The sequence below is a fragment of the Misgurnus anguillicaudatus genome, chromosome 4 (genome assembly GCF_027580225.2).
Source record: "Misgurnus anguillicaudatus chromosome 4, ASM2758022v2, whole genome shotgun sequence".
NCBI lineage: Eukaryota > Metazoa > Chordata > Actinopteri > Cypriniformes > Cobitidae > Misgurnus > Misgurnus anguillicaudatus.
In genome coordinates, this window is record NC_073340.2 from 6,706,477 (window position 1) to 6,728,598 (window position 22,122).

Below are 22,122 nucleotides of genomic sequence, written 5' to 3' on the forward strand. Positions count from 1 at the left end.
ATACTTCTGCTTTGTTTATCAGTCGTTGTACGATGCGCCGGTTGGTTGTTGTGATATTTGTCCCGCCCTTCCTCCACTGTGATTGGACGGTGTGTGAGAACTGACATTGACGAGCGGAGCTTTTCACCCAAAGTTGAATATTTTTCAATTCTTGGCGCTCAGCGCGGAGAAAACTGCTAGCTGATAGCTTTTTTGAAAAAACCAGAGCTTGAAACAATTGAAAACATATGCCGGCCGCGGATGTAAAAGCTTTGGTGTGCACGACCCCTAAGAGGATCCAAACATTAATGCCAAGGAAAGCCCCTAATATTTAGGGGCGGCAACGTATTGGTGTATCTTGGAGGTAAAAGTACATTATTTTAAATCAAAAGAGATGTAGAAGTGTTATCCAAACATTATTGGCAAGGAAAGCCTCTTATACCTGGGAGCAGACACGTATTAAGGTGTTTTTTGGAGGTTTTAGTATATACCGCGTCATCTTCAAATAATAATTATGTGACTTAATTGTGTCAGGTAAGCTGAAAATGCGAATAAACTGTTTCCATTGCAGTTTTGTGAAATACACCTTTTACGAATTGTCTAAAAAACCACCTCATGTGAGCGTAAAAACTTTTTTGCGATACATGGGAGTTTTCTCGAACTTGACGTGTTTCTATTGGACATATTTTCAATTCGCACCTTTTTCGAATTGCCTAAAAAAACACCCCATGCAAGCATAATAACTTTTTGGTAATGGGTGTATTAGCGGAAATTACCTGTTTCGATATTTTATGTAAATTTGTGCAATATGAAGGGTAATGGAAACGCAGCTACTGTGCTTGTACCTCAAAAGCATTTAGTGCAGGGATGGGCAACTTCGGTCCTGGAGGGCCGGTGTCCTGAAGAGTTTAGCTCCAACCATAATTAAACACACCTGAAGGAGCCAATTAAGGTCTTACTAGGCATACTAGAAATTTTTAGGAAGGTATGCTGAGACAAGTTGGAGCTAAACTCTGCAGGACACAGGCCCTCCAGGACTGAAGTTACCCATCCCTGATCTAGTGTGCTGTGAGTGTGGTTGCACAGTTCCCATTCTCCAGATGGGGGCAGTCACGAGTCACTTACCCGCCCAGTTTCGGTCGTTTCTGCTTGGATGAGCTTCTCCCCCTTTTGTTCCTTCTTCTCCACTTGGGGCTCTGCGAGTTTCTTCACACTGCAGCGCCGGTGACGGATGGACTTGTTCTTTGGGTTCTCCACGTCATTGGACATGATACTGATCTGCCTGCAGGCGGAAAAGGGTCGAGAAATAGGCTTGAAAAAATCTGACCAGAAACTGCATAGGCTCCATCTCCCACAGGGGACAAGAGGGTTTGGAGAATGCATGGATGGGGTATTTATAAAGCCCTGCAGAGCATAAGCGATCTCCTAAAAAATGAAATTCTTTGATAGATTTATATTGGATTCTGTTGTAGTCTGCCACACAAAGCTATGGCATGCCTACTATTGTGCTCTGTAAAAGATTTAAATTACTGTAGAGCCTATAGAGACATTTTTAAATTGGATTGAAATGTTTCTTTTAGTCAACCTGATTGATGACATATTTGGGACTTTTGCAATGACTTTACAGAAAAGTGCTGACAAACCGAATCCAGCTCCTCGCCTTTATTTGGCCCAACTGGTTCCCAACAACAAGCAACAAATATGAATCAGGCCTGATGTCTCATGTCAAGTGACAGATAGTGCAAGCATGCTTGCTGCTGGTTTAACCAATGTGTTTAAGTGTACCAAACGCGAGTACGGTACGGAGCAATCACACGAACCAGCCATAACATTATGACAACCTGCCTAATATTGTGTAGGTCGCCCTTTTGCCATCGAAACAGCCCTAACCCGTCAAGGCATGGACTTTACTAGACCTTTCTATCAGAACCAGCAGTCACTTTTTCAGCAATTTCAGCTATAGTAGCTTGTAGGATCAGTAGGATCGGACCACACGGGCCAGCCTTTACTCCCCACGTGCATCAAATGAGCCTTGGCCGCCCATGACCCTGTCGCCAGTCCACCGCTTTTTGTTCTTTGGACCACTTTCATAGGAACTGACCCCTGCAGACCAGGAACACCCCACAAGAGCTGCAGTTTTGGAGATGCTCTCACCCAGTTGTCTAGACATCACATTTTTCCTGCTACTAACACATCAACTATGAGGACAAACATTTGTAACGCAGTTCTTGTGGGGTGTTCCTGGACTGCAGTGGTACCTATCAAAAGTGGTCCAAGGTAGATGGCCCGTGTGGTCCAATCCAACAGATGAGCTTCTGTAGCTGAAATTGCTAATAAATGTGAATGTAAACAGGGTTCCCACGCCTTAGTTAACCTCAAATTCAAGGACTTTTCAAGGACTTTCCAGGTCCAATACCCTCAAAATCAAGGAAATCTTCAAGGATTTCAAGTGAGAGCAAGGTTACATCGTGTTACCTTTTAAGATACATTGTTACAGTTCCCTTTCGAGGGAACTTGCGCTGCGTCACTGCGGTGACACTTTGGGGACGTCTCCAGAAGTAAGTGCGTCTGAATGTGTATATCAAATTCAACCAATGGTGAGGCTTAACAACAGGGTGACGCGGGAGCCAGGAAGTATATCGCTATCTGAAATATTGCCAAAGATGGCGTTACAGGGACGCAGAAAGTATGGCAAGGGAGGCGCAGCGTCTCGATACATACGTACCCCGAGACGTTTTCATGTGTCAAACACAACTATGCAAATAAACATTTTGGTATGAATCAACATTCACATATAGAAGATATAAACATTTAAAGCGAACAGTTTAGCACGTGTGCTTAAAAAGTCTAGAATTTTTATGATATTATCCTACACTACACAGGGAATAATATGAATTTTTTCCAGAAAATGTATTGTTTAAAATAGATTCAAGCACTTTCAATGACCTGTATCTATGTAAGTGGTTTAGAAGTAATTAGTAAGTGTAGTGTATAGCATACGTCACGCAAAAATAAAAGCAGATGACGTGGTTGCCAGGAGCCACATTTCTATCATCTAAAGAAAGAAGTGCTACAGTGAGAGGGCATTAAAACTTCATGTGTACCTCATGAATTGTCTGCGTGCCTCATTTACTGCAGGTTCATTGTCCACCATGTCAATGTGGTTACTAAGTGCGTCCTCTGGAAATTCCTCTTCTTCATCAACCACTGAAACTGTAAAGAATAAAATGTACAAATACAGTACAAATAAGTCATATATAAATCACCACAGTATTTATTCCAAATATATACACAGTGTTGTGTGCTTACGGGTCATTTCATCATCTTCAATGATATCCTCAAGTGAGTAGTTTCTTAAAAATTCGGCAAAAGCCCCATTCTGCTTGAGAAGATCCTGGTAGGAGCCCATCTCTGACACCCTGCCATCCACTATCACAAGGATGTTATCCACTTGAGGCAGGAAGCTGATCCCGTGGGTCACCAGTATCCGGGTCTGCGAGGAGATCAGGACAATGATTTACTTCTGCATTGCTAATTCGCATAGCAAATTATAGCATAAATTATTTAGAAGAAGTCTGAACCGAGTCATGGCCTGAATACCTTGCCCTTGAGCATTCCCTCGGGTCCAACGACATTGTCAAAAATGTGTTTGGCAACATGAGCGTCCACGGCAGACAGCGGGTCATCCAGGAGGTAGACGTCTGATTCGCTGTACAGCGCCCTGGCTAAACTTACTCGCTGTCTCTGACCACCAGACAGATTAATGCCCTGTGTACATACGTAGAAACAAATCACTGCAATCCAACTGCAAAAATGACCTGATCATTAAAACCGACAGTTACATAACAACACTTTTAATGTAAAACACATGTGTTCAAAAGTCATATATATATAACAATTAAACAGTACCTTCTCTCCTATCTCTGTTAGGTCACCACCAGGAAGCACTTCCAGGTCAGGGGTGAGAGAACATGCCTCCAGCACACAGCGATACCTTTGCTCCACATAGGGCTTTCCAAACAAGATGTTGTCTCTCAAAGTGGCATTCTGGATCCAAGCTTGCTGTGGTACGTAAGCCACAGATCCCTATACAGAAAATCAATGTATGAATTAAAAAGTAGAACTTGTTATTTAATTAAAACAAAAGCATTATGTGAAGCTACATCCACGTATGGAGATCTGGCCATCGAGTTTCTCCATCTCTCCAAGCAGGGCGGAGACAAGAGAGGTCTTTCCGCAGCCCACATGTCCAACCACTGCCAGCAAAGAGCCCTGAGGCACCATCACATTAATGCTGCCAACAGATGGCAAGTTGTTTTATTACAGAGTAATCTTTGTTGTCATCATTGTTATAAGAGCATTCATGTTGCAATGTTTTGTTTGCTTTGATGCACATGTGTGTGGATTATTGGTACATAACACCATTTTAGTCAAGATTTATGATTAAAATTGCTAAATGGATCAAGTGTATACTGTAGGGGGCATAACTGGTCATTTTTTCTTTATCAGTAGGTACGTTTACATGCAACCAAATAATCCGTTTGTAATCGTATTGATGGCTCAATCGTCTTCATGTAAACACCTTACTCAATATGATTGAGGACGATCGGATGCAAATTTGGATCGTATTGAAGGGGATGGTGTACTCCGATCTGTGATCCGATCAGCAGGAGAAAAGTACGCATGTAAACGCGTGAATCGTAGTATTTTCTCAATCGGATGCAAAAATACATCGTGCACATACGCAGAACGTTTGTGCTCAAGTTCACGTCTTATATTCACCTCTTATGTCACATGATTCTTGTCACAGAAACACGCAATAGCAAGGCAGTGGCATCACGCATTATTAAGGTAAGGATACTGGGGTCACGCGATGTACATTCTGCTGCGTTTATGTGTACTTTTAAAACATTAGGCTACTTTAAGCAATAAAAAAGTGTTGTGACTTTTGAAACATGTGTTTTCATTACTTTTATCTGAAAACTTCTTAAGAACAACTTTCTCCAACTCCGCTTTGACTTTAATCCAGAGATAAAGCCTGAACTCAATGAGAGATGCTGTCCGCAGCGAGGCGTTGCCAAGTCCTCTGCTTTTTTAGAGTTTAGATTTGAGCTACTGTTTAAACTGTTTCCACCAGTTGTTGTTTTTTCTACGGGTTAAAGATGTAAGTATTTCGTTCTTTAGTTTTTGGTATTTGGGCTGTAAATAGTCATTGGGATGCTTTTGGGCTAGTTTTGAATGTCCATTGGGCTGGTTTTGATTCACGAATCTGGCAACCCTGGTTGTGCGCTTGCGCAGACGTTCGGTTCGGATTCTATAGAATGTACATGTAAACCAACATTTTAATCAGATTGCAATCTTTAGGGTCCATGTAAACTGTATCGTCGTAACCTTCTATCGTATTAAATTCAATCGGATTGACAAAATTTTGTGCATGTAAACATAGCCACTGTTTTTCATCAGTTTTTTGCTTTTATTTTAAATGGCCCTGCTTTATGTCAAATATGCATTTCAAAATATTAGCAAAACTCCAATAAGTGCATTCGTCACATTACGTGACAAAATAAAATATTTTAAGTAGTCATGAGACATGCCAAAACCAATAAGATTTTAAGTTATCAACATGATGCCGTATATGAATTTAATGAGAGTATTCAGACTCATTTAAATTCATTTTTTTCTTATTGATCTACACTCAGTACCTCATAATGACAAAGTAGAAACTGAATTTTACAAATGTTTGTAAATGTATTAAAAAAAATGAAATATCAGGTACATCATTTACATATGCATTCAGACCCTTTACTCAGTACTTAGCTGAAACATCTTAGCTCCCAAAAAAATGGGAGGCACCCAAGCTAAATTTCATAAAAATGTTATTGCATAGGGTCTAAATACTTATGTTTCCTTTTTTTTACACTTTTGCAAACATTTCTAAAAATCTATTTTCACTTTCGTGAAGGGGTCTGATTACTTATGCAAATGTGATATTTCTGTTTTCTTTTTTCATACATTTGCAAAAAATTCTAAAAATGTTTCTAAAAATAATATATATATGATGAAAGTTTTTTTTCCGTTTTGTTTGTTTGTTTATTGTTTCATGAGTTCACACTTACAAATAAATTGGATAGATTAAATTAGTAAACGTTTTTGGCGTGCTGTCCAGGGAGAGGGCTCTGAGCTCGGAAAGTGGCCCGAACGCAGAGCATCCCCCCCCCCAGGTTTAGGAAATAAACAGAGGATCTTTGGAGAGTTACTGTGACTTATATATGGCTTGCCTTTGTGCTGATTGGGTAGATATGATGATTGTGGCATTTTGTGAAACTTTTGTGAAAATCACAAAAAATGCTGGCAGGCAACTTTTTAAAAATGCCTGGTGGGGAATGAGTTAAATAGATAAACATAATTTAACGATAAGGCTGCAACATAACAAAACTGAAAAAAGTGAAAGGGGGTCTGAATACTTATGCAAACATGATATTTCTGTTTTCTTTTTTCATACATTTGCAAAAATGTAAAAAAATCTTATTTCACTTTGTCATTTTCAGGGTACAGAATGTCGATTAATTAAAAAAAATGAATGTAAATGATTGTAGTATCATGCTGCAACATAACAAAATAAAAAAGTGAAGGGGGTTTGAATATTTTCTGAATGTACTTTAAAGAACACTCAAAAATAAAGCATGTCAAACTCTTGGCAATTTTCCAAAAGTCTATTATATCAACAAATGTGTGTTCCTACTTTTCAAGAGTGGGTTGATCTTGTTTGGCCCATGCAAACTTCCCATTCACCACTGTCACCGCATATTCTGAAAAAAGAGAAAGATTGAGAAAGTCAAGCTCTGACTCATCCTAAAGAAAACATTCAGAACGTAACAGAGATTAATGCTGACTCAGCAAATATTCACTCCCACACCCAACAGAAACCCCCAAACATTTACATGTTTCAGCTTGTCAGCTATGGCAAAAGTCACCTGAAGTATTGTTTTTTCTGTCTACGCTTTCTGGATCTAACTCATCGTGACTCAGGAAATCCTTGATACGCTTCAGAGACACACTGGCCTGAAAAAGAACAATGTCAGGTTATGGCTGATTACAATGTCTGAAAATGATGATCTCTACAGGAATCTACCATGGTGAAAATTACGTCATCATTTAAACAAGCCTAGAACTGTACCTGTATCAGACTAACCCTCTTAAAGTATGTTGCTTTTAATATTGTAGACATTGCATTTGGATATAAGGTAAAATGCTTGTGCAGAAAAGCTAAGAGGGTGTGTAAACCAAAGCATTTAAACACAGATGAAAACACCGTGCGGACACCAACGGTGGGCGCTTGCCAGTATTTTTTCAATTAAGCTCTTTGGTTCCTATGCTACTTCTGTTTTGTGTATCAGGCGTTATACGATGCACCGGTTGGCTGTTGTGATAATTGTCCCCCCTCCTTTACTCTGATTGGACGGCTGAGTAAAAAGTGACATTGATAGACAACATTGATGAGTTATCTCGTCAATTAAGAGAAAACATTTAGATAAAAACGTGTTCCTGATTAATTTTTATGTTAACCCAATTTATAAAAATACTGAAGCCAAAATGTTATTTACTAATTTTAAACTCTGTATCTGTTTTGATAATCGTTCTGAATCTGATGTCTAACAAAATAACTTCACAAAAAGGCTATTATTTCAGCTTTTTGCTAAAAAAATTTTTTTTTAAAGAAAAATACCCATATTTAAGAGTTTATAAGCAGAGAAAAAAATATGGATGGGATGAAACGTTTTTTCCCCGTTTTGTTTGTTTGTTTGAAAGCAGATGGTCTGTTCTCTCATTTGATATTTGTATGTTTATATATTTTTAGAAAAAAAAAATCCTGAAAGGCATTTTGTGAAACTTTTGTGAAATCACAAAAAATGCTGGCGGGCAACTTTTCAAAAAATGGCTGACGGGGAATGAGATAAGTGTTTGTGGTCCTTTTTTCACAAGTGGTACAAAACTCCTCCAATCGGATCACGTGTAATTCATCATTCACTTTCAGTAATATAGAAATTAACATTTAATGTCATAGTAATAGTATTATGAAAGTCAGTTATTGTAAATTAAAAGTTTATAAAAAACATATTAGGAGATAAAGATACTTTATGTATAGTTTAAAAAAAATATTTTTTGTATAGTATTGCAACGTAATGCAATGTCTGTAAAAATTGCATATTTGTTGATCTGGTGTGAGATTAGTAAAAAATGTTTAATATTAGATATAATATTGCATTATATAGTACTTAATACTTGCATGTTAAAAAAAAACTAAAGCAATCCCACCTAACATTTTTTGGTTCCCAAAACGTTTCCTCAACGTTAGTTTTTGGTTTCCAGAACGTTATTTTCCAAGATTTGTTTTTTGGTTAGCCAGGAAAGTTTCTTTATGAAATATAATTTATTTATAGTTATTTTTATGTTAGTCTAACGTTGCCCTAACGTTATTTTTTAATAACGCTAGGGGAACGTTCTTTTATGGTTAAAACACCCCAAAAATAACCATTAGAGCAGTGTTTCCCAATCCTGGTCCTCGAGGCCCCCCTGCCAGAAAGTTTTAGATGTCTCCTTATTTAACACACCTGATTTAACTCATCAGCTCGTTAGGGAGACATGTTTACCATTTTTGAAGGAGATTGATAAGTTGAATCAGCTGTTTAATTAAGGAGACATCTAAAACTTTCTGTCAGGGGGGCCTCGAGGACCAGGATTGGGAAACACTGCATTAGAGAACATTATGCTTGTTATTTTAGGTTTTTAATAATAACCACCCTCCAACATTATGAGAAAGTTTTTTATGGTTGCAAAAACAAAACCTATAAAAAATGTTCCCAGAACATTATTATTTGGTTTCCAAGAACGTTAGGTAAACATTCTGTGTTTGCTGGAATGAATAATATAATAAAATTAAAATAAAGATTGGTCTAAACATTATTTTAATCTTAATTTTTGAGGAGGGACTATTTTTTTGGATGAAGTTTTTTGCTGAAGTTATTAGGTTTTATGGTCATGATATAAGTTGGATACATAAAGTCTGCATATAACTGGAGCAAATATTTACATGCCAGTCCTATGCTAAGATGTATAAACAGCAAGAATTAGAGCTAATGTATTTAACCCATATCCTTACTTTACAGGTCAACAGTTTTTAACAAAAGAAAGAAGTGAATACTCACTTGTACAATGCTGCTTATGACTTGTGGGAGCATATTCAAGGGAAATCTTAAGATGTTGAAAAGAGACAAGGACACAAAAGCCTTCTCTGCATCCAAGATATTATTTTTATCCACCGTCACATATACAGCAAATGTTGTCAAGGCTACCTGCCGAGATATTAAAGGAATAGTTTAGCACAAATTTTAAAGATTTATTTATTCACATTTATGATGATTAAACCCCCATTTTTTTCTTTTGTTCTTCAGAACCATTACAAACTAAAACATAATCCATTATTATATTAAAATCTGGGCCTGTGCCTCTTCTTTTCATGCAAGTGCATACACATACTGATACATATAGTGTATACCTTGTATGCACTGTCATTGCTTAATATTAAGTTGCTTAATGTACGTAAAGGTAAATAATTTGACCATTGACCAGCATTGGGGTTCTCAGCAGGGTATACACATTTAACAGATCATCTGCATTAAAACAAGATAGTCTTCCAGCCAAACCAGTTTCTCACATCACGTATCTGTCTGTTACATCTGACTAATGCCTGTTTAACTAGTATGAGACATGCATGATAAAGATCTACAGCATCATTTGGCATATCAAAGATACAGTAAGCGATTTGCATTTTCCTCAAACACATAAACCACATAATAAGAGAAATGAGACACGAAAGATGTGTTACCATGAATGGTGCACTGGTCCAGGCCATGGTGGAGAGGGCACTGAGGTAGGCCGTCTTACGCAGCACGTTAAGCTCTTTTTTCCGAATCTGAAGGATCTTCTCCTTGAATGAGACCTCCCAAGCGTAGAGCTTCAACACCTTTATGCCATTTAAAATCTCGTTCATTAGCTTGATGCGTTCATCTTTATATTTCATTTGTTCCACCTGTAAGAAGTACAAACAGGAAGTGACATCAGACAACTGAGCAAACGTCATCTCACTTTTTTTAAGATGGTTACTCTACAACTTTGTTCACACTGACTACTAAACCAAATTGGTTTACAAATAAGATCTTTACTGCTTAGTATTTGCACTGTCATCTTACAATGAAATCCGATCTGTTTGTTAATGATATAAGCGTCAACACTACGCCAAGAGTCTTTCCCATGCAACATCCGAGAGAAGCTGCTTTATATACTGTTGCATAAACATAGTTTGTTATACGAGTAAACTATTGTCTAAATAGTTTAGCATTGCTGAAAGGTGTCTTGTTGACAATTTAGTTATGTCTCTTAAGCAAATTAAGAGGAAGTAATGGTTTGCTTAAAGTTTCACAAAAATGTGAGAGACTAAACAGTTCCTGTCAAAACCACAGACCAGAAAAAAATATTGATAACCATAAAAAAACGCTTCTGTTTGCAGACAGACACAGATGAAGATCTGGAGAGGAAAAGGAAACAAACCTGGTAAGTTCTGGTCTTCATAGCAATAAAAGCATTGAACGGGATAAGCAGAACCATCACTGCCACACCAGCAAGTACTGAGGGACCCAGATTCTGAAGACAGAAAAAGAATATAATGAAAATAGATCTAATCTCCCACCATATTTACAACAACCATGCAGGTTTAATAAATGCCTTCAGTAAAATGCATTATTATATGTCTATATGGCTAACTGGAAGTTTTAAAGGGCACATATTATGCCCATTTTTGCAAGATGTAATATAAGTCTCAGGTGTGCCTAGAATATGTTTGTGAAGTTTTAGCTCAAAATACCCCACAGATCATTTGTTATAGCATGTTCAAAATGCCACTATTTAAATGCAAATGAGCTACTGCTTTAGTTTAAAAATAGATCTGATTTCTGTTAATACAGTCTTGTACAGTGGTATCTTTAGCCGTATTAGTGCTACAACTATGGAGGACGAAAAATGACTTAAGTGTATATAAATAAATAAATAAATACATAAATGCATAAATAAATAAATGTAGAAATACATAAATAAATAAATGAATGAAAAAGCAGGAATAAATAAGTAATTAATTAAATTCATAAATAAATAAATAAATACATAAATGCATAAATAAATAAATGTAGAAATACATAAATAAATAAATGAATGAAAAAGCAGGAATAAATAAGTAATTAATTAAATGCATAAATAAATAAATGAAATGTAGAAATGAGAAATAAATAAATGCTGAAATAAATAAATTTAGAAATTCAGAAATAAATAAGTAATGAATTAAATGCAGAAATAAATGCAGACATAAATAAATAAATATATTGTTGTCAAAATTATCAACTTTTAATTTTATTATTTTTGCACCACTACATTTATTTCTACATTTATTTATGTATTTATACATGTATTTATGTATTTATACATTTATTTATTTATTTTTACATTTATTTATGCATTTCTACATTTAAGTATTTATGTATTTCTCCCAACCTCTCTCAATGCATGGATTGGTTAAAAAGGATCATTAGGGCTGTGGCTCCACTCAGCTACATACATACTGAACAGTCCTTTTGACGGACTTTTTAAGAACTATTGCTACTGATCGATGCGGGATTGCACGCGTGAGCGACGTGTCTAGCGTTGCCTCGTCCGAAAAATATGCTGCATGTGACCGTTGTGATTTCACGCAGAAATCACACTATTGCTACTGATTGACGCGAGATTCACACGCGAAAGCGACACGTTTAGTGTTGCCTTGTCTGGAGAGCGTTTCCAGCGCATGTAGCACAACTTTGTGTGTTTGGCTGTTTGTGTACTGTACCACCAATATAACTATTGCATGCTCGATATGATCAATATCAGTTGCTACTGAAATGGTTTCACACGCATGCCTGAGCAGAGCATTTTTTGGCACCCATGTTAACAAGTTTGCATTTATACTACAGCATGAGCAAAGCAGAAGCAGACAAGCATGGATTGACGCAAGATCATGGATTGATGAGAAACGTCATACATTACGTTTTATCTAGTGTGTTTTGTTTTAGCATTGCTTTTAACAATTTTTAGACAAATATCCAAAAACACTGTTGCCAGGAGTTCTTTTTGCCCAAACCATAAAAGCATGTTTAAATCATCTATAACTTAAACTGAAGATTCATTTAGTCATAAATTTTTTTATCACAAATACACAGCATTAATTTTAACATACACTCACTGAATTAATCATATTTCTTCCTTAAAGAAACAGAGATGATTTGGTTTAATGGGGATTAAAAAGCAAGAGTGGGTGGATATTTTTCATTGTTTCACACATTGCCAACACACATTTATGTCCAAACTTTGTAAAAGTGAACTTTGCATAAAATGGGCCCTTTAAAAAAGTGGTTTATAACTGTTTATGATGTTTAGAACTACTTTAATCGAACAAAAGTAAACAAAAAAAGTCCTTCAGTTCAACCACTGAAGTTTATCAATATTACTATGAATACACAATGACATACTAGCTCAATAACATGACATATAGGCTGCATAGAAAAAAAATATTTTACTCTTGAATTTTTATATCTATCGTTCAAAATCGCCAATTAATGTAGTTTTACCAAGGTTTTGTTCATTTTTCTTTAAATACTGCATCAATTGTTTGTTGGTTTTGAGAATAAAGGCGTTAGTGGTCGACCGATTTTTAATGGTTGATGCCGATATTAAGAAAGCAGAATGGCCAATTGGACGATATGAGCCCGACATATCACAAATGTCATTACAGTAAATGAGAGAAAAACAGAAAATAAAACTAAATAAATATTTGTTATACACATAATATTTATAAATATACCCTTTAAAGTACTTAAAACATATTTACAAGACATAATAAACATGGATTTGACATCTCACAGTACTGTTTGAATAAGACTTTGCTGCACACCAGACTGTGGTTGTTGCGTGTTGAGTGTGTGGCTTTACATCTGCATGTCTTTTCATTAAAAACAACTAATTTAAGTAACAGAAAAATGTACTGGCCAATTGAAAAAAATCCAATATCGCCCGGTATATCGGCCCTGCAATTTGACTAAACTGCGTGTCACTAACCGGCATGTCATGCAACCTGTCTGTGTAATCCGCCTATCGAGTGACAGACAAATTTATTGCTAAATACTACTAAGTTTAACTAGACACATCCTTCACATTTTGCAGAATATGCAAACATGTCATTCCATATAAAATTATAAAGTAGGAAGTTAAATTCCTTTTAAACCCAGCAACTGATTTGCATTTAGCAATGTTAATCCCTGATGTTTGCCGTCCGATAAGAAAAGAACATAAAGTTGTGACCCACTGCTTAAAATGAAACAATAGTCATTTATAAACAACAAAAGAGGCATGGGGTGATACTACAATTAAATAAAACATGTACAATTTTACCTTCCAGAGGAAGAAAAGAGCAAGAATGATCTGGAGTGGGGCTGACCACAGCATGTTAAGAAAGGTGGTGAGATCCATGAATGTCTGGGCGTCCACAGACATCAGGTTGACCACCTCTCCCACCGTAGATGAACGCTTGGCTTCATTTGTGATTATTAGTGCCTGGAGAGATTAATAACATTATCAGATGTATCCATCATCCAAACTAAACTGACTAAAATGCTTTAATACTTGTGTTAGGACAATATCTTTCTTTTAATCTATTTATCTTGTTTTTATCATTTCTACTTTATGATCAGTAATCAAAAAGTAATTTCTTGTTAACACTTAGTGAACTTATAATTGCAGGTTGTACATTTGTTTGAATTTTTTACTTAAAAAATATATGGCAAGAATTAAACTTGAGTTTTCACATTTTTAAATTTAAATTTTTTATATTTTATTGGGTTAACAACTTCAGCACTAGAATAAACATTATATAATGTAGTATTACTCATTTATCTCACTCTGCATTACTTAATGAAATCAGTTTTACAAAAAAAAAAAAAAACGGTGACAAAGCAGAATTTTTTGCTGTTTAAATTAGTAACGTTGCCAGTGACACAAAAAAGTCACACCCAATACAATGTACCCATGCGGCTTAAAGCAGTTCTGGGTTAAAGTGTACTACTGTGTTTAAACAAGCAGCCACTCCCACAGCATCACACCGACTGTAAAACCCTACTGTATTCTTTACCTTTCACATATAAAAAGTCATTAATGTCTAGTGCGACCTGAATCCATGACTCATCCAGTCATTAAGTTCAGTGTAAACATTATTACGCTGAGAAAAGGAAATGTGATTAAAATAAATATAAATGTTAGGCAGTCACTAAGGACTCTGTTGTAAACTTGGACTGTCCAGTCATTTGAAATGATTCAGCTTTCCACTGTACACGACAAATGACGGCAGATCAACCGGAAGTCATTCATTCCTTAGAGAGTCGCAAAGGGGCTGCTTGAGGTGCGTAATTTTCGGATACGTTTCGGAAAATGTTAACTTCCCCGTCAACCGGATAGTGTATTTCAGTGTATGTCAATCAAAAACTGAGTGCGAGGTGAAAATGATTAATTATTTTTTGTTTAACTTTATGCACCGGTTTTCCAAACAGGGCTTATGCTAGTCCCCGACTAAAATGCATGTTTGAGGTGCCTTGATTTAAACATCTTGCACTGAAATATCTTAATATATATCAGTGCCATTGTTTTGTCTCAAGAGGTATGTTTGTAAAAACGTCTTAAATGTCCTTATATGACTAAGACCTAAACTAAGTTTAGGATTACTCTAAACCCTGTCCGGGAAACTGCCCCTATAAATATAAAATATAAAATCATCAGCTCTTGCGTGTTACCTGTAGGCATGTATTTAATTCGAAGTAGTTTACGTTTATAAAAAATTAAGGTGTAATAAAGGAACCATTCTTTGGCTGTATGGATCCTTTGAAATCCAAAGATCCTGTTGCACAAAAGCATCTTTGTAGTCCTAAAAGGTTCAATAGGGTTCCCAAAATGGGGTGTGCGAAGCCTTGGTGGTTCACAGAGGAAATTGACGTGGATAATTTTTTTATTAATTACACTTAAATAATAAAATGCAAATACATTTTAAAATAAATTTAATATTCGTTTATCATGTGAGCATTACACAACAAATATATAATATATCAGAAAAACGAGAACTCATGCAAAATGGACAAATACGTTTTATTTAGCAAGAAAATAAATGTTTTAAAAGTTAAACTTGCAAATGTGCTACAGTATTAAATTATTGAAATACTTAAAATCTCAGGGGTACTGTAAGTGAATAATGTAGGTCAAGGAGGTTTGGCTGACAAAAAAGTTAAAAAAAAGTCTTGCTTTAGACTATTAAAAGGTAGGAAAAATTATTCTTTTGAGAACCTTTGACCAAATGGTTCAATTTTTTTGTCAGACGAACTCCTTTGGCCTAAAATTATTAAGGAATTAAGTATTATTAAGTATTATTAAGTAAATATTTCAATAATTGAATAGCTCATTTGCATCTTTAACTTTAAAAAACAAGTTTGATCAGTAGTATTTTCTGTCATTATGTTGTTATTACCTGTTATAGCACGGGCTGTTGAATGCTTTATTCTGATTGGTTGAGAAATGTTCCATAGGTGTTGATTATTTTTCTGTCAAATGCACAACTGACCTGTCAAATGTCTTACAATAACCACCAGAGCAATGTTTTAGCAATGTCTGTGGTAACCGTGGTATAAATCGAATAATTGACTCCTGTCCTTTGAATAATTCAAAAATAATGCACACCCGCGGTGTAATTATTACCTTGAGTGTGCATTATTTTCGAATAATTCAATGGCCCGTCATCAATTATTCCTTACTTATTGGACCTTTATCTGGTAATTTTCATGACACACAGAATAAAATGTTAGTAAATGTTATATTTTTTTATTATTTTAAATTATTTATTTAAATTTATTATTTAATTGAAATTATTAATTCATTGTTTTTTCATCAACTCACAAACCCCCGGCAATTCCCCCTGCAATTCGGAAAACCCTGTTCCATGGCATCGCTGCGAAAAACCTTTTGTAGCACCTTTATTTTTAAGAGTGTATCCTTTAGATTGCATTAAGGGATACGTGCAACATCTTTCCCACAACAATCTAGAAAAAAGGTGTTTGTACTCTAAATGTAACTCTTGACAGTCAAAACAGTACAGTCATAGCAGAAATAACAAATTCAAGTACAGGTTACTGTTGACATAAGCTCAAGTATCCATATTCAGTGTTTTTACAATAGGGTTTCACAGCACTTGTGCTCCTTATGAATATAAATGGTTAACCAGCTAACTAAAAAGACCAGTGAGACCAGCATTAACAAGTTTAGGTCATCTCAGCAGTATGTGCCTTCCTATAGATGGCCCCTACGATTGCACTGCGGAGCCTCATGCCTGTTACGAAGCAGTACTGAAAGTGCTGATGCAAGATGAGCGTCTGCAGGAGGGAAGTGCCGAACATCAGAAAGGCCAAAGCGTAGCCCCACCACGTCGGAGCGTCCGTCTGTTTGGTATAGCCAATCAACATCCTGGAAAAGAGAGGGCATTTATTACCATTGCTTTATAGATTGATAGGTAGCACTTTATTTACAGTCCCATACTACATGTACATACAATGTACCTACTCTGTACACAGTAACATAACCCTATCCCATATTAAGTACATACTGTATAGTGTTTTGTGAAGTGAACAACACTGTACTGCAAAATAAAGTGCAAACAATTGTTAAATATTGTATAGTTCAGTGGCGGCTTTTTCGAGGACGCTCGATGCGAAGTTCGTCACAACATGTATGTAGCCTGTCATGCGTGTGGTTTGTAATTTCAAAATATGTGTTCTGCGCCTTGAGAGATCGTGTGTGCATCATGTGTCCTGCCAAAATAAGTGCCTGCTGCAGACGCATCTAAAGGGTTTATGATAAAAGAGACGCTCGCGTTTGCCAGATACTCGCATAATGTCACGCGTAATCAGAGTTTACTGTTAAGGAAGTGTCTTGCGTGTATTTTGTTAACGTGAGCGTCTCTTATCATAAACGGTTTTGACGCGTGTGCAGCAGGCACTTACTTTGACAAAACACGTGATGCACACAGGATCTCTCCACACGCAGGACACATATTTTGGAAAAGGGAACCACACGTGACAATCCGAACACTTATTTTGAATTAGCGCATCCTCGGATGAGCAGTCACGAGCCGCCACTGGTATAATTGTATGACATTAGTGAAGATTAATCAAATTATTGTTTCTTTTCCGCCATGTGGTTTATATTTACATATATCATCATGCATACTGTGTACAATAGTGTATTGTGCAAAAAGCATTATGCAAATGTCTCAGGCCACCACCAGCAAAGTGCAATGACCAACCATATTTATCTTCGCTCTTTATGTTAAGATTCAAACAGACTTTTTTTGTTAACTAATATTTTATGTTGAATTAACTCAAAATGTTAAGGCAAAAGGTACATTTTGAGGTCATTAGATTAAAATTAGAGTTTAATTTCATTTAGTTTTAAAACACCCTGCAGGTTTATGCTACAATGTCAAAAAAAAATTGTCAAAAAATGGTCCCTTGCACTGGGGCGGTACATCTTTGGACCCAAAGAGTTCATATTAGCATGTCAAAGGTACCTATTGATACACTGAAAAAAATGATTCATTGAATTTAATCAATTTTTTAAGGTAAGTGGTTGCAATCAATTTATTTAAGCTACATTTAAACAAAAGTTTTATATTTTACAATACTAATTTTTTTTGTTTAAATGTAACTTAAATAAATTAATTGCAACCACTTACCTTAAAAAATTGATTAAATTCAATGAATCATTTTTTTTCAGCGTACCAAAAAGTGCATTAGTACCTCAAGGGTACATTTCAGTACCAAATGTATACATATCTGTAACTAAATGGTACATATTAGGACCTTTAAAAGGGGCACTGCCCCAATGACAGCTTGGGACAATTTTCTGAAAATGTATTGCTTAAGTGTAAGGGGAGGTAACACTAAATACTTGACATTTTTAGTTACAATTGTATTCAGTTTTTTATATTCTATTCCAATTTTACTTTATTTTCTGGTTGTTTTCTAATAAAGAGAAATAATTGAAGAGTTTTGTTGCAAAACAAGATAACTCAGTTTTTTTAATTGTTCAGAAATCTCGTTTTTTGGTTGTGGATTCCAATTAATATCAATTTAACTGAAGTTGGTTTGTTTTGATTTAAACCTTCATAACTTAAAAAATACAGCGAAGTAGCACCATAAAACAGAATAAAAACATGATAACATAATAATAAACATGTTTTGACAAAAATGCTAAAAACGGAGTTATCTCGATTTGCAACCAAACTCTTCAATTATAATTATACATGATCATGATACCATTGCAAAAACAACAAATCTAATTGTGGCAAGGTGGTCTTAGGCTTTTGCACAGTTCTGTATATTTGAAATGGTGACGAAGGACTAGTGAGCAACATTTTTGCACATTCAATTTGCATTGCAAAACTTTGGCAAGGACATATGGAAACGAAAGGCCGAAATTAAAGCAAATATCATGCAAATATATCTGCTTGGTTCTGTGGCAAACATAATTACAACAGGTCACATCATCCAGGTAGTTAGAATAGGTTTGGTTAGTTTTAGCTGTTATAATAAGCAAAATAAACCATGTGACTAATACAGTACAACCTTGTTCTAAGTGGACTGCCGAAACATTAGATGCTATTGTTTTTCTTATTATCACATTATCTCTATTCGGGGCTTGTAAAGCAAACAATTCCATCTGTTGAACAGCGTGTGTATCATGGATTATTAGATCATTCCCAGGATTATCTGGCTACATGCAACCATAAAAAAACAGCAGCCCTGTAGCCCTGCCATAAATCGGAAAATCAATAGATAAGGCAGATTTCCTGACAGTTATGACACATTTATGCGCCATATATGTTATTAAAAGTTTCCTGTCATAAAACTATAACTTAGCTGTTATACAGCCTCCCATACCTGAGAAACTGAGGGTTGACAAAGGTAATGAGATCCTGCAGCAGTTTGTAAGCAGAGCCGATGAGGAAGTAGGGTCCGAAAGCTCGGAGCAAGGCCCGCAGAAAGGAGGGCTGCTGGGACTCCTTTCGTTTGGACAGCAACACCTCCGCCTCTTCAGGATTGCCACCAACATGGTTGGTGTCAGCACCGGTGCCAGGTTTCGTAAATGTGGCCTGATCCTTCACCCTCTGTTCACTGTGTGACGAAGAATTTTAGACATATATTGATACTGTATGTTCTGAGGTTACAAATTACTTTATATATTGTGTAATGTCAACCAGGCTGGAAAGTTTTCTGTATTGCTTTTAAACTTATATGAAATAATCTGGGCAAAAAAGCTGAAACTTAGTTAAAGTCATTTCAGATAATTGTTTCTAAACACATTATAAATGTTAAACGCTTTGCTGAAACACGTTACAAAGACTGTAATCTTTGTAGTACTGAATTGTGGAGTTAAGGGGCGTGAACACCAAAACTTTTAAACGCGTCTAAAAACGCCTGGAGGACGCCAAATGCCAGCTGATTTTTCAGCTGAGTGCCAGCTTTCTTCAGCTGAGCGCTTTGGTAGCTGTGAGCGCCGGCTTTCAGTGTGGAAAAATCCGCCAGCTGCTTGCTGTTTTGAAAAACGCAGCCCTTACATTGGAAACAATTGAAACATGTGCCAGCCCCTGGCGTAAAAGCTTTGGTGTGCACGCCCCCTTACTGAGGCTGGCTCCAAAAGGGAGTAAATTCCCATAAATCCCCATGTTAAAAAGCCCAACTTTACAGAAAATAATATGTTTAAAGTGTTTTTGATCTATATAGCTAATTTTGTTCTTGAGGGGGGTGAATTTTTTTGTAACTCATTCGTTTAAATTATATTAAGTCTAAAAGTTTTTCATAATTAAGGGCGTGGCCACTTGAGTGACAGGTGAACTGCCACTGTACTCACTAGAGTCGAGCTACTTCACCCACGTCCTGCCTCTTTACCTATTTTCTGTTATGTATATAAGGAGGAACCCAAGTGCAGACGGTAGGTACTTAACAAAAGACTTTTATTAAATGACAAAACCAAAAAACAAAACCCACGAGGGGGCAAAACAACATAAACTGGATACTTAGTGAACACTAAACTAGACAGGACACAGGACCAAACTATGACACTAAACTGGATACACTAAACAATAAACTAGACAAAACACTTAGTATATAACACTAGACTTGACTACTTAACAGAGTACTCACATGAATTGGAAACAATGCACAAGCACAGGACAATGAATACAAGAGGATTGAATAGGGGAGCAAATCAAGATGGGAGCAGGTGATATAAATCAAACAATAATGAGGAGGATGACAAGGAGCGGGGTAAAAGAGACAAGACACTGGAACACGTGGTCCAGTAAACCAATACTAAGACCACGTGAACCCACACAAAACATGGGTCTGTCATGATTCTGCCACAAGACTAGATTAAACAAAGGATAAGATGGCAGAACCATGACATTTTCGGTTATCTGCTAGTGATGGACGGTGATGCCCGGCCAAGATGACAACGGCAAGCCCCATCAACTATTGGCTTCAAAAAAGCTCTTCACAAACCTATGGGTAAAATCACGGACACTATGTTCATATTTTTTAATCACCCACGTCACTGTGACGTAACCGCTAAAAAAATAAGTAGGAACTCAAAGCCAGCGCTCTAAAAGTTTGAGGTTTGGACTTTAAAATGTCACCTTGTTTTTTTTGCTGCCAGAATAGAAGGAACAGCACTTTTTGTTCAAAAATATAGTTTTACCAGATCCCGGCAAACATTCCTTCACAGAAATCAAGAAGACAATTGTGGTTGAATGCAATACGGCGTACAGACTTGACGGAGACGATAATAAATAATGCTTGTGTTTGCAGTGCACAATTCATATCAGGTAAAATAATCTATGCATATGTACTAGTGTGTTGGTTTTATCTAGTACAAGTCAGCAAGTTTCTGTTTTAAATGTGAAAAGTCACCAACCTTCAGCGCTATTGTTTAGCTTAAATGTTATACAAACATACAGCGATATATGTGTGTGCCATCCTTAGAATGGTCTCTTAAAATAATCCACTTAATTAGCCCAGCAATAGGTTACATTAGACAATAAGCCTGGACTAAATTCCCCAAACCACCCGAAAGTAATTAATATGTTGTCTAGAAAATATCCAAAACCTGGTTAAATCGCGAGAGTTAAAGGATTGTGGCCAAAACTGGTATTGCAATCACAAAACTTGTGGCTGAAACTGGTACTGCAATCACACAACTGGTGGGCAATACACAAAATGACAACATAAACATCAGTTGAGGGCTGCACTCCACTTTTTAAATGACAATATCCTGGCCAGACCACTGTTGTGAGTGATATAAGTATTTGAAATGAAAATTATTTCTTAATGTCTAGTGACATATCAGGGCCATTTTGTGATTAATTGATATACATTTCTTACATCAGGGAACTACACTAACCTTTTCCACTGGTGGCACTTGCGCTACCAACTTTTTCAGTTACTGGCGCAAAATATGATTTGGTCGCACATATTTTTTTCAAGTTATATTAAGGCGCTCTGGTTAATAATGAACAATAATGAAACTGTATTGCATATAGATATGCTTTTTATTTTACTTGCCATCTTTTAAACCACATGCCGCCTTGTTTTCTTAAACGTTGCAGTCAGTGTTTCCCACAGATCTGAAATTTACTTGGTGGTGGTAATCAGTAAAAAGGGCAATCATTACCCACTGACAAATATGGTCTACTATACATATGACGAAGAACTAATAATGTGTGACACAACAAATTATTTTTATTTATTGAAAATTAATATTTATTTCACATTATATTTCATTAATCTAAACACTTCAAACTTTCTTTGCCATTAACAAAGCTGACACTGTTTGTCAAAGCACCACGAAAACACGTACTGTTTTTGCACTGATATATGAAGCAATTAGACCCCTTTTATCAAACTCAATATAATACAA

General features: G+C 36.2%; 1 protein-coding gene across 4 annotated transcripts in view; it reads right to left on the reverse strand.

Annotated features, from left to right (window-relative positions):
* abcc3 (ATP-binding cassette, sub-family C (CFTR/MRP), member 3) overlaps positions 1-22,122 on the reverse strand; it is an 85,686-nt gene that overhangs the window by 22,967 nt on the left and 40,597 nt on the right. For all 4 annotated transcript variants that reach the window (XM_073866593.1, XM_073866594.1, XM_073866596.1 and 1 more), the window contains exons 8-21: positions 19,089-19,322; positions 16,437-16,614; positions 13,510-13,671; positions 10,588-10,680; positions 9,866-10,069; positions 9,186-9,332; positions 6,954-7,041; positions 6,722-6,788; positions 4,143-4,273; positions 3,889-4,061; positions 3,580-3,747; positions 3,289-3,472; positions 3,084-3,192; positions 1,105-1,261 (exon numbers count right to left, since the gene is read on the reverse strand). In XM_073866593.1, coding sequence (XP_073722694.1) covers positions 1,105-1,261; positions 3,084-3,192; positions 3,289-3,472; positions 3,580-3,747; positions 3,889-4,061; positions 4,143-4,273; positions 6,722-6,788; positions 6,954-7,041; positions 9,186-9,332; positions 9,866-10,069; positions 10,588-10,680; positions 13,510-13,671; positions 16,437-16,614; positions 19,089-19,322 — 2,095 coding nt within the window. The remainder of the gene's footprint in view (positions 1-1,104; positions 1,262-3,083; positions 3,193-3,288; positions 3,473-3,579; positions 3,748-3,888; positions 4,062-4,142; positions 4,274-6,721; positions 6,789-6,953; positions 7,042-9,185; positions 9,333-9,865; positions 10,070-10,587; positions 10,681-13,509; positions 13,672-16,436; positions 16,615-19,088; positions 19,323-22,122) is intronic.